This window comes from Canis aureus, chromosome 18 (genome assembly GCF_053574225.1).
Source record: "Canis aureus isolate CA01 chromosome 18, VMU_Caureus_v.1.0, whole genome shotgun sequence".
Lineage (NCBI taxonomy): Eukaryota > Metazoa > Chordata > Mammalia > Carnivora > Canidae > Canis > Canis aureus.
This window is the reverse complement of record NC_135628.1, coordinates 15,890,001-15,905,916: the sequence shown is the minus strand read 5'-3', so window position 1 is coordinate 15,905,916 and position 15,916 is coordinate 15,890,001. Positions and strand designations below refer to the sequence as shown.

The 15,916-nt window shown below is 41.4% G+C and overlaps 1 protein-coding gene and 1 non-coding gene across 4 annotated transcripts in view; one reads left to right on the top strand and one right to left on the bottom strand.

Moving 5' to 3' along the window:
- Nucleotides 1–15,856, bottom strand: part of NT5C3A (5'-nucleotidase, cytosolic IIIA) — a 55,173-nt gene extending 39,317 nt beyond the window's left edge. Inside the window, exon 1 of one of the 3 annotated variants that reach the window (XM_077856250.1) lies at nucleotides 15,614–15,856. In XM_077856250.1, coding sequence (XP_077712376.1) covers nucleotides 15,614–15,751 — 138 coding nt within the window. In that variant the 5' untranslated portion in view covers nucleotides 15,752–15,856. The remainder of the gene's footprint in view (nucleotides 1–15,613) is intronic. The other 2 variants (XM_077856249.1, XM_077856253.1) reach the window with 2 other exon arrangements.
- Nucleotides 6,126–6,230, top strand: LOC144289282 (U6 spliceosomal RNA). Its single transcript, XR_013357255.1, has one exon. It is a non-coding gene; the product is annotated as a U6 spliceosomal RNA (small nuclear RNA).
- Nucleotides 15,857–15,916: the final 60 nt, after the last annotated feature.

Genomic DNA, 15,916 nt, shown 5'->3' with positions numbered 1-15,916 from the left:
TCCAGATCTTACCACTTTTAAAAAATGAGTATCACACTCTCAATGGCTCTTCAGCAAGCTAACTATGGACACCTCACTACTGATAATACAGATTATTTCTACAATGTGGTCCCAAAACACTTTTAAAAATGTTGCTTTCAATTCTAAAAAAGATATACGTGCCATGCTATTTCAAACAGTGTACAACATTAAAGGATAAAGAGCACAGGTCTCCTCTTCCCTAGTCTCATCCTCCCATTACTAGTAACAACTACACTTCTACATGCAGTTTTTTAAGATTTTCCAATGACATACATGTGTACAGACATATGTATCTGTCTCTTAGAACCATAACTGTTCTACAATGTGCTTTTCCCCCCTAGTTACCACCGTCTTTTGAACTTTTTAAAATGCTAATTCATACAGATTTACATACATTTATATATATATATTTATTTATTTCAAAATTTGATTTTTTGAGAGAGAGAACTCACACAAGCACAAGCAGGGGGAGGAGAAGGACAAGCAGACTCCCCACAGAGTGGGGAGCCAGAAGGAGCACTCAGTCCCAGGACTCTGAGATCACTGATGTGGGAAACAAAAGCAGAGGGAAAATAATTAAATTTCCTTACTACCTACAGCTCACTGACAAGTCCTTGAAACAGGCAGAGTGACTTTGCTCTAGGAACTCAGATGCCTCGATGTTAATACTTTGCTAAGGGCAACTGGCAATCTTAGCTCAACCCCCAGGATCCCGTAAGTCTACTTTAACATATAAAAAATTCCTTTGGAGGGCAGCCTGGGTGGCTCAGCGGTTTGGTACTACCCTGGGGTTTGGCGCTGCCTTCAACCCAGGGTGTGATCCTGGAGATTCAGGATCAGGTCCCATGTCGGGCTCCCTGCATGGAGCCTGCTTCTCCCTCTGCCTGTGTCTCTGCTTCTCTCAAGAATGAATAAAAAAAAAAATTAAAAAAAAAAAAGAATGAACAAATAAAAATCTTTAAAAAAAAATTCCTTTGGAAACTTCCTTTATCTCTAACACTACCCCCCCCCCCCACCAAGATATATGTTGGTAGTCATTCTCTAAGCACATGACCCACCAGTATACATCTGAAGGGTCTCATGACTCAGGTTTCATTAGACAGTAATAAATGACCTTTCCCAACAACAGCTAGCCCCCTCAAGGTCCTGGAACCTTGCTTCCAAAATTCCTTAGAGACTAAAGCTACCCCTAACCCCTTTCAACTTGAAAGCATCTAATGGGCCACTCCTCATGACCCCTGTGTAGCTCTTTTTGCCCACAGGGTCCTATCCCTGTGCTTTAATAAAACCACCTTTTTGTACCAAAAATGTCTCAAGAATTCTCTCTTGGCTGACAGCTTTGAACCTTAATGTCTTTCCTATATCAATGGCATGAGCTGAAGTCAGACACTTAACCAACTTTCTTGTTTTTAAAGCTGCATAATATTACACAAATGCACCACAGTGTAATCAATGCAGTATAATTTATTTAACTGATATATATACCGCCTTCAACAGAGTAAACACAAGTGCCCATTTTTCTATATCCTTATCAGATTTCTCTCTCCACACAGTGTTTGGCAGCCCCCAATTCTGACTATTTGTGAGCAATTAAACTCGATTTTTTATTTATTTTTTTTGAGACTCGATTTTTAAAAAAATATTCTATTTATTGATTTGAGAGAGGGAGAGAGCAGAGCAAGAGAGAGAGAACACGAATGAGAGTAAGGGTCAGAGGGAGAGGGAGAGGGAGAAGCAGACACCCCCACTGAGCAGGGATCCTGACATGGGGCTCCATCCCAGGATCCTGAGATCATGACCTGAACTGAAGGCAAATGCTTAACTGAGTTAGCCACCCAGTTGCCCCTTATTGGATTTTTTGGGGGGGAGGGGAGGGGGACTTTTTTTTTTTTTAACAAATTTTGCAAACTCTGTCATTTTGCTGGGGGCAAACTTTTTTTTTTTTTTTAAGATTTTATTTATTTATTATTCATGGGAGACAGAGAGAGAGAGAGAGAAGCAGAGACACAGGCAGAGGGAGAAGCAGGCCCCATGCAGGGAGCCTGACATGGGACTCAATCCTGGGTCTCTAGGATCACACCTTGGGCCGAAGGCGGCGCTAAACTGCTGAGCCACCAAGGCTACCCAAAAATTTGAATTCTCCTACAGTTCTCAAACTTTAGCATTCATTGGAATCACCTGGAGGGCTTAACATAAAAGGGTCTAAGGATATGATGGTTTTTATCTAGAAAAGAGACTCCTTGGATACATTTAAAATATAGTATTGGGCCCCTGGCTGGTTCAGTTGGTACAGCATTTGATTCTTGATCTCAGGGTCCTGAGTTCAAGTCCCATGTTGAGCCTCGAGCTTAATTAAAAACAAAACCAAACAAGTAATATAGTACCTGGTTCAGGAGTAGCTCCATCTGTTGTGTAAATGAACTCACAACAAAAAGCTTAAGGAAAAAATTTTGTAAAAAGAACTGTTTCAGGAAGAATTCTGGCTAATGTGAAAACAGCTCACTAGATAAGAGCTCACACTTGTTGAAGCTGAAAATGTAGTTAAACTTGATGCATGAGGATAATACACAGGAAACATGACACGTGATTTACAAAGACAAAGTCATATGCCTGATACAAATATCATCATACTTGCAAATTTTGGGGATTCAAGATGACCTTGAATATAGTTTTGGCAATGTTAAGAGTTTAATATATTCCCCTTATTTTACAATATATTTTATTTAGACTGATCAATCATGATTGTTACCACAGCCATCAATCATTACCCAGTGTACTCTCCGCTGAATTTCACATAGCTTTCCTTGCGACCTCTCACAACATTTATATTCATTTATTGTAGAAGTACTGTTAATAATGTGGAGAACAAAGGCAAAAGAAAAAAAATAAACTTCCTTATAACTTACAGCCCATTGATAAGTACTTGGGACAGGCAGGGTGATCTTCCTCCAGGAACTCAACTGCCTCAATGTTCATACTTTGCTAAAGGTAAAAGACAACCTTAGCTTGGTGTTAGCCCAATCTCCAGGATCCTGTACGTGTACTTTAATATATGAAAATCCTCTATGGAAACTTCCTTTATCTCTACCCCTATGGCCCCAAAATACATATGAGCAATCATCCTTGAAGTATATGGCCCACTGATATACATTTGAAGGGTCTCATGACTAAGGTTTTAGGACAGTGGTAAATAATCTTTTCCTAACAACAGCTAGCCCCTCAAAGTCTTAGAAACCTTGCTTCCAAATTCCTTAGAGACTTTGGCTATTCCCTAACTCCCCTCCAATAAGAAAGTATATAATCAGTCACTCCTCACAATCCCAGTGTTCTTTCTGCACATGGGTTTTGTCCCTGTGCTTTCATAAAACCACCTTTTTGCACTGAAGAAGCCTCAAAAATTCTTTCTTGACCATTCTCTCCAAATCCCAACATTTCATATCATTAGGACTCTAGTTTTTAGGTAGTTGTGACACATAAATGGGAGACTAGCTTTTAAATCTCATTAGCATTGTATGAAGGCAATGGGGATGTCTCAAGAACTATTCAAGACCTAGGTATTTCAGGTGTGAATAAATAAATCTTTATACTTGGGGTGGACAGAAGGGTAAAGCTATTCCAAGTATGTATTCTTTACTGCTGTATTACCAAGGACTTGTAACAGTTGGAATACTCTATTTTTGTACCAGCCATGTGACCACCAGTAATACCAGATTATATATATATGGTTTTTATTTTATCAAATATTAAATCAATTTACTGAATGGCAAATGATATGGGAAAGGAATAGGGACTATGGTATTATAACATGGTAGACTGCTTACTACCTAATTCCTCCCTTTCTTTTCTACTAATAGAATCTCAGTTTTGTTGGAGGGTGGCCATTTGCTCAGTCAAAAAATTCCTCGGCTTCAGTTAGGGTGGCTATATGACACTGTTCTCTCCAATGACACGTAAGGAGAAAATTCTGCTTTATTGAATGGAGTATCCTCCTCCCTGGAAGATGGAAGGTTGGCCAGAACTGCAACAGCCATCTTGTGACCATGAGAAATGCCAACAGAATTTCAAAGACCTCTGTCTTGATATCCTTGTACCCCCTAATTAATACCAGCAACTGCCTATTTTTTGGACCTCTCATTAGAAAAATGTTCATTGGTTATATTGATTTTAAGTCGCTATTTCTCTTAGTCAGGTGCAACTAATAAAAGAGATAATAAAAGGGGGTGCCTGGGTGGCTCAGTAGGTTAAATGTCTGCCTTAGGTCATGTCCTGGGGTCCTCCGGATACAGCCCTACCACAGCAGGGAGCCTGTTTCTTCTCCCTCTGCCCTTCACCCCTATGTGCACAAGTGTGTGCACGTGCTCTCTCTCAAACAAATAAATACAATCTTAAAAAAGAAATATATGCCAATCTAGGCCCTTAAAGAACACACACAACAGTGAACAGTACAAGATAGTATATAAATTGCTGCTTTATGAAAAATCATCAGGAAATGCCACAGGAGTTTGGGGAATATGCTTCACAAAACAAATGATGAATTAAAAATCCAGTCCTAAAAGATCATAAATCTGAGTACTGATATAAATTAAAGTTGGGATACACAGATATTTTTAAAAGCCTGCATAATAGCAGTGAGCCACTAAAGCAGTTGTTTAAATCTTGGTTCTCCGCCCTCTCCTTTTTCTAAATATAGACTCAATAGTGGGCTTTCCACTTACTCAGTATAGTACCCAGAGAACATTTGATGTTATCTTAAAATAGAAGAAAGGAAGGAGTTTTTGTTAGAAGTTTATCTCCAGGAAGGAAAACTCACTCAAGTTTCAAAAACAGCATCGGCTTGTAAGGAATAATTGTTGGTGTTTATAAGGAACCCATAAGTAGTTGAGATGTGTTTAAATTAGAAATGGGGGCACCTGAGTGGCTCGGTCAGGTAAGCATCTGCCTTCTGCTGCTGTCATGACCCCAGGGTCCACAGGAATGGCTGGACTGGTCACGAAGGACACAGAACACACAGGCTGAGGCTCACTAAACAGGAATGGTTGCTTATCATTCAAAAGCCTGTAGGGGCCAAGGTCAGGCCACCCCAAGATGCACCTCCCAGGCATGAAGATTATTTTGAGCTGAAGGCAATTAAGACCCTGTGGGCTCAAGAGGATGGGCTGAACATTTGTTCATCCTTTAACTACTTAGAAGAACTCTAAATTGAGGTTCTTTCCCAGAATAAGGAGAGATAAATTTTACCTGAGTGACCCATCTGCATGTCAGGGCAAACATCTGCTCTTCTTAGTGCCCTGCGAACCATTCCTTTCCTCTCAGGTCCTCGATCCCAACTCCCTTCTCCTTAGTTCAGAATGACATGTAGACCTTCTTTTGCCTGTCTGTGGAATTTCCACATCTGTGTGGATGACCCATACGTATACTATTAAATTTGATTTTCTCCTGTTAATCTGTCAGTTGATTTTTTAATAGATTCTCAGTCCAGCTAGAAAAACTTTAAGGGGTCACAATTTGGCTCATAAAAAATGATTTATATCTTTAAAAAATCCATAGAATGTTGAATTTATGTAGTAGACATTAAATTAGGAATCTTCCGGGCAGCCCGGGTGACTCAGTGGTTTAGCGCCACCTTCAGCCCAGGACCTGACCCTGGAGACCGGGGATCGAGTACCTCGTCAGGCTCCCTGCATGGAGCCTGCTTCTCCCTCTGCCTGTGTCTCTGCCTCTCTCTCTCTCTGTGTCTCCCATGAATAAATAAATAAATAAAATCTTAAAAAAAATTAGGAATATTCCTGTTTCAATTCATTTCAGGGGTGAGTATCCTACTAAGATGAGGAAAGGAAAATGGAGAGAATTGGCTCCATGAATCCTGGGTCCTTACCCACCTAAGGAATACAAAAGGGTGAAATGAGTGAAGAGGGTGACTGGAAGAGCTGCTGCTGTGCCCTCTGCCTCCCTAAGGGAATGGGTACAGTGGAGCGCTACCTTCTCACCAAGTAAGAGGGCCCTTTCATGAGGTCACCTGGAGAACTTGAAATGTGTTTTCTGCAGAAGACTGAGGCCTGACCCAAGCTATAAAAGATAGTCAGCGGGACAGAAGTGGGTCTGCTATGCTCCACCGGCAGCACATACACTAAAATTGGAATAGTAAGGAAATTAGCATGGTCCCTGTACAAGGACAACATGCAAATTCATGAAGTTGTTCCACCATTTTTATAGGTGAGAACACTGTATTGTATAATTGAAGTTTGCCGAGAGTAGAACTTAAATGTTTTTAAGTGTTCTCACAAGCATACAAAGATAAATATGTAAGGTGATGGGTTTATTAATTAGATGGGGGCATCCTTTCGCAGTGTATATGTATATCCAATCACAATGTACACTTTAAATATTTTATAATTTTGTCAGAACTCTATAAAGTTGAAAATTTTTAAAAGCGGCTTTGCTGTAATTGCCTATACTCCTAGAGTTTTCAGAGCCAGGGGTAAGCGAATGTTCCCACACAGGAGGGAACGAGCCAGAAACCTATTTCTGTCTAGCCCATAAGAGCCACCTGAGAGGAAGGACTTCACAAAGGCAAGAGCCCATATGGAGTGGATTACTAAAAATAAATAAACAGAATAGAATAATAAATAAAATAAAATAAAATAAAATAAAATAAAATAAAATAAAATAAAATAAAATCGGGCTGAGATGGACTGGGGTGGCAAAAAAAATTAACTGCCCATATTATGGGGATACAGTGAAAGAAGACAAAGTCAACTTTAAATTCCTTGCAGGCCCAGAGAGCACAAACCTAACCAATCAAATAAGAACTCTCATTTTGGGGTGCCTGAGGGGCACAGTTGGTTAAGTATCTGACTCTTGCTTTTGGCTCAGGTCATAATCTCAGGGGGCTGGAGATCAAGCCTCTCCTAGGGCTCCTCATTCAGGGTGGAGTCTGCTTAAGACTCTCTCCCTTTCCCTCTGTCTAGCCCCCCAACACATCTATGCACATGCTCTCTCTCCCCAAAGAGGTTAAGCGTCAGACTCTTAGTTTCAGCTCAGGTCATGATCTCAGGGTCCTGGGATGGAGCCCTATGTCAGGCTCTGTGCTCAATGAGGAGTCGGCTAGAGATTGTCTCTCTCCCTCTCCCTCTGCCCCCCCTGCCCCCAATTATGCTCTCTCACTCGCAAGTTCTCTCTAAAATAAATAAGCCTTTAAAAAACCCTCTCATTTTGTTACTTCCTCAGCAAAAGAAATCCTTCCTCTACCATATTAACCCAAAAATCTGAAGCAATGGCTAGTAGAGGAAAGAGAAACAGTCGGGAAAGAGAGAGCTTGACTACTTCTCCTCTCCCATTCCAGATAGCTAGGGAGGGGAGGAGCCACCTGCAGTAAGCCATAGCTTTGGAGTAGTAAAGAAGTCTGTGTTAGGATAAATTGTGGGGCAAAAACCGCAGAAAAATCTCAGTCTCTTAACACACAAAAAAAGTTTATTTTTCATTCACACAACGTCCAATATGGGTCCAGATGACTCTCCAGAGCAGCTGTCCTCTACGTGCTGGCTCAATATTTCCAGGCTGCTTTGATACTGTGTCATCTCCATGTCAACATGATTCTGCAGGGTTTGCTCCAACAGGAGAGACTATGGACAACTATGCACCTGTTCATAATTACACTGGCCCAGAGTGGCCATATCCTCTCCAGCCAGAATAGCAAAGCTTGGCCAAATACAAGAAGGGGAGGAGAGCTAAAAATCCTGGTGGGTACTAATATCCATTTAGAAGTCTCACCACAGAATTAATATGGAATTTCATGCATAATACAGGACTAGACACTGCTATTTACAGAAATGAGACTGACTTCTTGTGATTATAATAGACTGTCTTTTACCTGAGAATGAGCAACAGGTCACAGGCCTACCAGAGTTTTCACCAGCGGGCAAGAAAGATTACCACTACTGAATAAATTTGAAAGGGGCCACAAGAAAGAGAAATAAAGTTGTGTTCTAGGGTGGCCCCGGTGGCGCAGCAGCTTAGTGCCGCCTGCAGCCTGAGGTGTGATCCTGGAGACCCAGGATTGAGTCCCTTGTTGAGCTCCCTGCATGGAGCCTGCTTCTCCCTCTGCCTGTGTCTCTGTCTTTCTTTCTCTCTGTGTCTCTCATGAATAAATAAATAAAATCTTAAAAAAAAAAAGTTATGTCCTATTTACATCCCTTGCATCATGTCACTCCACATACTAAACCACATCTTTAGAAGAGATCACAGAAATCAAATTTAACTCCATTTTTCATAATAAAACCTTTAATCTTTCTCTGGCTTAAAGATTGTAATTCTAGCTTTTTTTTTTAAAAAAAACTTATTTATTTAAGAGAGACACAGACAGAGAAGCAGAGACACAGGCAGAGGGAGATGCAGGCTCCTGCGAGAGCCCAATGCAAGACTTGATCCCGGGACCCTGGGATCATGCCCTGAGCCGGAGGCAGACACTCAACCAATGAGCCATCCAGGTGTCCCATGTAATTCTAGTTCTATATGTGAGGCTAGAAATGTTTGTTTTCCGCAGCCAGCTCTTTGTGTTTACTAAATAGTCTAACTAAATGAAGTAATTATCTTCCAAGAATGTAGTTTAACTTTTTAAACTCCCCAGGGAAAGATCTATTTTCAACTTAGTTTAACAGCAAACAGAAGAGTGACATATATAGATGAGCCTTAAATTTAAAAGTCATTTCAATCTTTCAGTACCTTGAATTAAAATATGTGTGTGTACATATATTCACCTTTCTAAAACAACTTCAAAAGCACAAATTAAACATATGGGATTTTGATCATTGGAAAAGCTGATCAATTTGTTATCAATATATATTCTTTAAAGATTTTATTTATTTATTTGACAGAGAGAGAAAGCAAGCAGAAGCAGGGGGAGCAGAACAGGGAGAGGAAGAAGCAGGCTCCCCACCAAGCAGGGAGCCCAAAATGGGCTCAATCCCAGGTCCCTGGGATCATGACCTGAGTCGAAGGCAGATGCCCAACCAACTAAGCCACCCAGGTGCCCCTATTATCAATATGAGGCGTTACATTTTCCGTCCTAAAAGACACTAAATAAATTTTCTGGATTAGTTTCTGGAATTAATACAACAGAACAATAAATTCTAAGTTACTGTACTGAGAAATCAATGTAGATTTGGACAGCCAAACACAAAATTTAATAAAAACAAATAAAACCCACTTTTCAGCTGAATGATGACTAAAGGAAAACTGAGATTCTTAGAGCAGGAGAGAGGTTCTGTGGCTGATAACAGTAAGACAGGAAAGCTAGCATTCATTCATAAATTTAAAAACTCTTCCAAGATTTCTCCTAATATAATCCAGAAAGAATAAGACAAATTCTTATAAGCAGCATATGCGTCAATAAACATACATACATACACATTTAGAATGCTTTTACTTTAAAATAATTTCCTTTTTTTGGGATCCCTGGATGGCTCAGCAGTTTAGCACCGGCCTTCGGCCCAGGATGTGATCCCGGAGTCCCGGGATTGAGTCCCCCATGGGGCTCCCTGCATGGAGCCTGCTTTTCCCTTTGCCTATGTCTCTGCCTCTTTCTCTGTGTGTGTGTCTCTCATGAACAAATAAAATCTTTAAGAAAAAAAAAAGTTTAAAAAAACAAAAATTAAAAAATAAAATTATTTCCTTTTTGAAACTGACTGCATCATATATCCAGAAAATTGAAAGGAGTTTCATTGGTGCTGTCCTAATGCCCTGATGACTGACCACATATATTTTTTAATTCTCCTCTTTAGAAGCCACATTTAGTACTTAAATTTGTACACTGCTATTTTTTTAATCACTAACACTTAGTTTTATTTAGTTTCAAGCACCGGGTTTTTCTTTTATGAGGAAAAATTATAGTTCCTACTATTTCCCTAAAATTTTATTAGATGTCCCTAACTTGTGATAGTTTGACTTATAATTCTCTGACTCTACAATTGTGAGAAAGTGACATCATTTAGTAGAAACTGTACTTTGAATTCCGATCCTTCCCTAGGCTAGCAATGTACTGTACAATATTCTTTCCTGATGCTGGGCAATGGCAGCAGCAGCCTTAGCTCCCAGCCAACCACCCAATAACAAGGATTAACAACCATTACACAGGGGCAGCCCGGGTGGTTCAGCAGTTTAGCGCTGCCTTCAGCCCGGGGTCTGATCCTGGAGACCCGGGATGGAGTCCCACATCGGGCTCCCTGCATGGAGCCTGCTTCTCCCTCTGCCTGTGTCTCTGCCTCTCTCTCTCTCTCTTTTATGAATAAATAAGTAAAATCTTAAAAAAAAACAAACAAACAACCATTACACTGACAACCTTTCTGTACCATACAACTATTCCATTTTTCACTTTCAGTACCATATTCAATGAATTATATTAGATATCCTACACTTCATTATAAAATTGGCTCTGTGTTAGATGATTTTGACAAGCTGTAAGCTAATGTAAATGTTCTGAGCACACACACAAGCACACACAAAAGTGTTCTGAGCACATTTAAGGTAGGCTAGCCCTATGATGTTTGGTGGGTTTTGTTAAATACATTATAGACTTACTGTATTTTTTTTAAGATTTTATTTATTTATTCATGAGAATATACAGAGAGAGAGAGAGAGAGAGAGAGAGAGAGAGGCAGAGACACAGGCAGAGGGAGAAGCAGGCTCCATGCAGGGAGCCGGATATGGGACTCGATCCCAGGTCCCCAGGATCATGCCCCAGGCTGCAGGCGGCGCTAAACCGCTGAGCCGCCTGGACTGCCCATAAGCCACCAGAGCTGCAATGCCCATGGATAAAAATCAACCAGGTAAAAAACACTGAATTCACCATGTATCATTTAATATTAAAAAGTTGCATGCAAGACACATATGATTACATTTCCCTCTCTTACTACCTCATTCTTCAAAGCCTAAATTTTGTGTTGGGGTGGGTTTCTCTGCCTGGCAGAAAACTAGCAGTAAGTGCTCAAGCTTTGTTCCAGAACTTTTGTACTAAGAGTAACTAAAAGCCACAGAGGCAACAGGTCCTATCTGAGCAGGCATGTCTGATTAGAATGGTGAGTTAATAAAATTGAATAACAAGTGATAAGTGATGGTCAACAGCAATGAGGAAGGACTTAAAATTTGCAAGATCTAGGAGAGGTTAGAGAAATTCATTCCCAAATACAATTCATCCCAAATACTAGCTTCATTTGTGCAAAATTCTACTGTATGTGTATCAACTTCTATACACGTTTGGCAATCTTGATCTTTTTGGTCCAGTTTACAAACACTGCAAGCCATCCTTACTGGGGATAATGAGAGTAGTTTTCATGATGAAGACTTGAGGAGAGAGACAGTTGAGAGAAAATAATACCAGTGGTTAAAAATTATGCCCTACTAGTATTCACAGGGGAAAATGACTAGGATATGAAACTGGCTAAGAGTCTGTTTTGGTACAATAATTACAACTACTATTTAATAAGCAGTTACTATGAGCCAGATACTACTAAACGTTTTACACTTAACTGTTTTTATACATAATTCTGACACCTCACACCAACCATTCTCTAACACAATTCTGACACTATCTAGAATTAGTATCTGATCCCATAAGGTAAGGACTCAGTCCACAAGTCTGTCCTCACTTTCAATGCCAGACACAAGTCCCAGGTTGTCATCCATACTTCTGATGGACCAGTCGTAAATTTGAGGATTCTCACAACCTTCCTCCTCAGGTTCCATAATCTGTAAGAGTAACTCACAAAACTCAGGAGAGTGTTTTACTTACAGGTTTCATATAAAGAATATAATTCAGAACAGTCAAATGGAAGAGAAGCACAGGGCAGGATATAGAAAAAGGCGTAGAGAGCTTCCATGTCCTCTCTAGAACACACCAGCCTCAAGAATACACCTCAAGGTTTTCACAAACCTGGAAGCTCTCCTTTAGAGGTCTTTATAGAGGTCTGTTAAATAGGTAAGATTGATCAAATGAATTACTGACCAGGTGATCAGCTTGAACTTCAGTTTTTTCCTTGTTCACAGAAGTGTGTGTGTGTGGGGGAGATGCTGAAAGTTCTAATCCTCCAATGAGGTCTTAATCTTTATGGTAACCAGCCCCCATCTTGAAGCTATCTTGGGGCCCCCAGCTACCAGTCCACCTCATTAGCATACAAAAGATACTGTTAACATTTCCCAGAGTCCAAGCTTTTTAGGAGCTGTGTGGCAGGAACCTGGGACAAACACCAAATATTTATTTCTTGCTGTACCAGAGATACAAGCAGCAAGAAAAATCTAAGAAACTGTCACAGCCAATACGAGATAAGGATACATGATGACTAAATGTATGTGGCATTCTGGATGGAACCCAAGGACAGAGAAGGACATTAAGTAAAAACAAAGTAAGGATATTTAAAAATGTATGAATATTTGTTCAATTAATTTCAACAAATGTACCATACTAATGTGAAATGTTAGTAATAGGAGAAACTGGTTGGGACTCTGTACTTACTTGCTCAATTATGTTATTAAGTTAAAATTGTTCTAAAATAAAATTTAATAATGCAGTACATGGACAATGAAAAATGGCTTATCTCTGAGCTCTAAATATCTCTTTTTAAAAAAGATTTATTTATTTATGGGGGAATATGTGGGGGGGGCACATGTCCAGGGGGAGGGGCATAGGGAGAGAATCTCAAGCAGACTTCCCACTGAGCAGCTAGGAGCTCAATCCCACAGCCCTGAGAACATGACTAGAGCAGAAACCAAGAGTTCATCACCCAACTGACTGAGCCACCCAGGTGTCCCTGAGCTCTAAACATCCTAAGCCATGTCTTCTGACAGGCTTCCTCTGTGTATTTATCTTGCTGTCCTACAGGACATTTCAGCTGTAGCATGCACAGCCCACCAGCCATACCTCTGTCTTTTTTTTTTTTTAAAGATTTATTTTTTTTAAATATTTTTTTTTAAATTTTTTTTTATTTATTTATGATAGTCAGAGAGAGAGAGAGAGAGAGAGAGAGAGGCAGAGACATAGGCAGAGGGAGAAGCAGGCTCCATGCACTGGGAGCCCGATGTGGGATTCGATCCCCGGTCTCCAGGATCGCGCCCTGGGCCAAAGGCAGGCGCCAAACCGCTGCGCCACCCAGGGATCCCTAAAGATTTATTTATTCATTTATTTATGATAGACATAGAGAGAGAGAGAGGCAGAGACACAGGAGGAGGGAGAAGCAGACTCCATGCTGGGAACCCGACGGGACCCGATCCCGGGACTCCAGGATCACGCCCCGGGCCAAAGGCAGGCGCCAAACCGCCAAGCCACCCAGGGATCCCCACCTCTGTGTCTTTTAACTAAAAACTCTTAAAGCAGTGCATAATTTAAACCCAGTACCAGAAGTCATTTGTTTACCTAGCCAGTATGAGTAGGCCCACCTTGCTTAGGTAGTTGTTGTTGGTTCCATTACTTGTGATGGGTTTAAGCTATGTCCACTGGATATTCACAGGTTTGTAGAGATTCTCTAAGGTGGGGGTTTGGAGGATGGAGTGGGAGATGGGCAAAACACGGCCCCTAACAGAGTTATTAGATAAAACCTGGATTTGAACCCAAATCTTCAGACTCCCAATCAAATGTTTATCCCATTTGAAGAAATAGGCGATTAAAATTACAAGTTAAAAGCATAAAAGTCAGGGTGCTTGAGAGGCATAGTCGGCTGAGCACTGACTTGGTTTCAGCTCAGGTTATGATCTCAGGGTCATAAGATCTAGCCCCAAGCTGGGCTCTATGTTCAGTATGGAGTCTGCTTAATACTCTCTCTCCCTTTCCCTCTATCCCTCCTCACTATTTAAAATAAAGAAATAAATATTAAAAAAAAAGTAAAAAATAAATACATAAAACTTTCAGTTTTTCCATTTAAAAGCTACTAGCAGCTGCATATATATCACAATTTGAATTAATATAACATTATGCATACTTATGTATATGAAAAGATTGACTGATTCCTATACTACAAATAAGTAAAGTTGGCCTGCCTGATGGCCTTTCATTATTCTTCACAGAGATGACAAACTTTTTAGGATGGTATCACCGTGGGATTTTATGAAATAATTGATTTTTAATTCTACTTGGTTTCAAAAAGTGATATAACAGACCAATCCACAGGTTACGTGCATACTAAGGCATGGCAATTAGTTGTCGCCCCTCCCGGACATGTGGATATAAATTCTTGGTTTGAGGCAAAAGTTCTCAAAGCAGGACAGCAACATAAACAAACTAAAATTTTTGAGATAAAAACATTTGCTGCTCTACCACCTAAGCGGAGAAAAAAAAATAATAACCCAAGAATAATTTAATTCTAGCAATAAACAAAACCTAGGAATATTATTGGCACATGAGACATGGGAGTTGACATTTCTTTTACTATTAGTTTTGGGAACATATCCTGTATTCAACCCAGGGCCAACAGCAACCAAGAGGGAAGTATCTTTTTTTTTTTTTTTTTTTTATGATAGTCACAGAGAGAGAGAGAGAGGCAGAGACACAGGCAGAGGGAGAAGCAGGCTCCATGCACCGGGAGCCCGATGTGGGATTCGATCCCGGGTCTCCAGGATCGCGCCCTGGGCCAAAGGCAGGCGCCAAACCGCTGCGCCACCCAGGGATCCCTAGGGCAGTATCTTTGATCAACGAAAACATAACTGAGGCTGAGTATTCTAAGTATATCAACCTAAAATGATTATTATTTAGTATGGTAGTAGACTGTCAACTTACTTTTCATAAATATTTGACCCCTGTGTTCATGCGTGTAGCACTTTATTGGGAGTAAACATGAGATCATGCATTCCAGTAAGCACATTAGAATGCAACTCCTGAGTAACTTGTCTTTATTAGTGGATTTTAATTAAAACAACAACAGCAACAAAACCAAACTAAAACCAAACCAAACCAAAACCAGAAACAACCCCGCCCAACTTTGAAGCAAATATTGCTTGCTTATAATGTACCTTAAGAGTCTTGAAACACTCATACGATAAAATTGGAAATAAATTTCTAAAATACTGTTATGCAAGACGTCTGGTGAGGGGGTGGGAAACGAACATAAAGATACTTCCTGGCAGTTTGAGACAAGAAGAAATAACATGCAAATACAAAATAAACTATTCTGAACGCCAACGGGGTTAACCGGCATCCTTTCAAGCACTGAGAAGTTACACCTTTTCACAACCTAGCTCATTCTACCCGGGGTGCAGAAACAAACTGTACGAATTGGATTAGTCACAACCGTTTGGCTGCAGAACCAGGCAGCAACCTGGCCTAGAACGTTCCGTTTATTTCTTGAGAAATGGGCTTTGCTGCAGGAGGTGGCTTGTTTCCTAATCACCTATTTGCTGCCTTTCTGCTTCGAATGGAGACGCAACAAAGGACAGAGGGGGGACACCGTGGAGGGTCCAGACCAGGTCGGCGGTGCACGGAGTCGCCGCTCGCGGGGTGAACGGGTCCCCAGGGTGCTCTTAGCCTTCCGCCGGAGCCAGCCCGCGAAGGGGAGGCCGGATGCCACGCGCTGCGGCCCATCAAGCGCTCGGGCACGCGGAGCCCTGCACTCACCATCTCGATGATTTTGGTCTTCCGCCCTGTCTTCCTCTTCAAGGTGAATATGTACTGGGCCAGCACCACCCCCGCCACCAGGACGCACACACTGGCGCTCGCCACCGCGCCCATCCTCGCCACGGCCGCCCGGTCCATCAACAGGGTGTCCTGCGCCTCCCGCTCGGAAAAGAGGTCGCGGGGCTGCTGCTGCGGTGCGCGGAGGAGCTCCGACGCCCAGCCCCGCGGCGGCTCTGCAAGAGCCCCGCCCACGCCCCGCCCACGCCCCTCCCGCGCGAGCCCCGCCCCCGCGGTAGCCCCGCC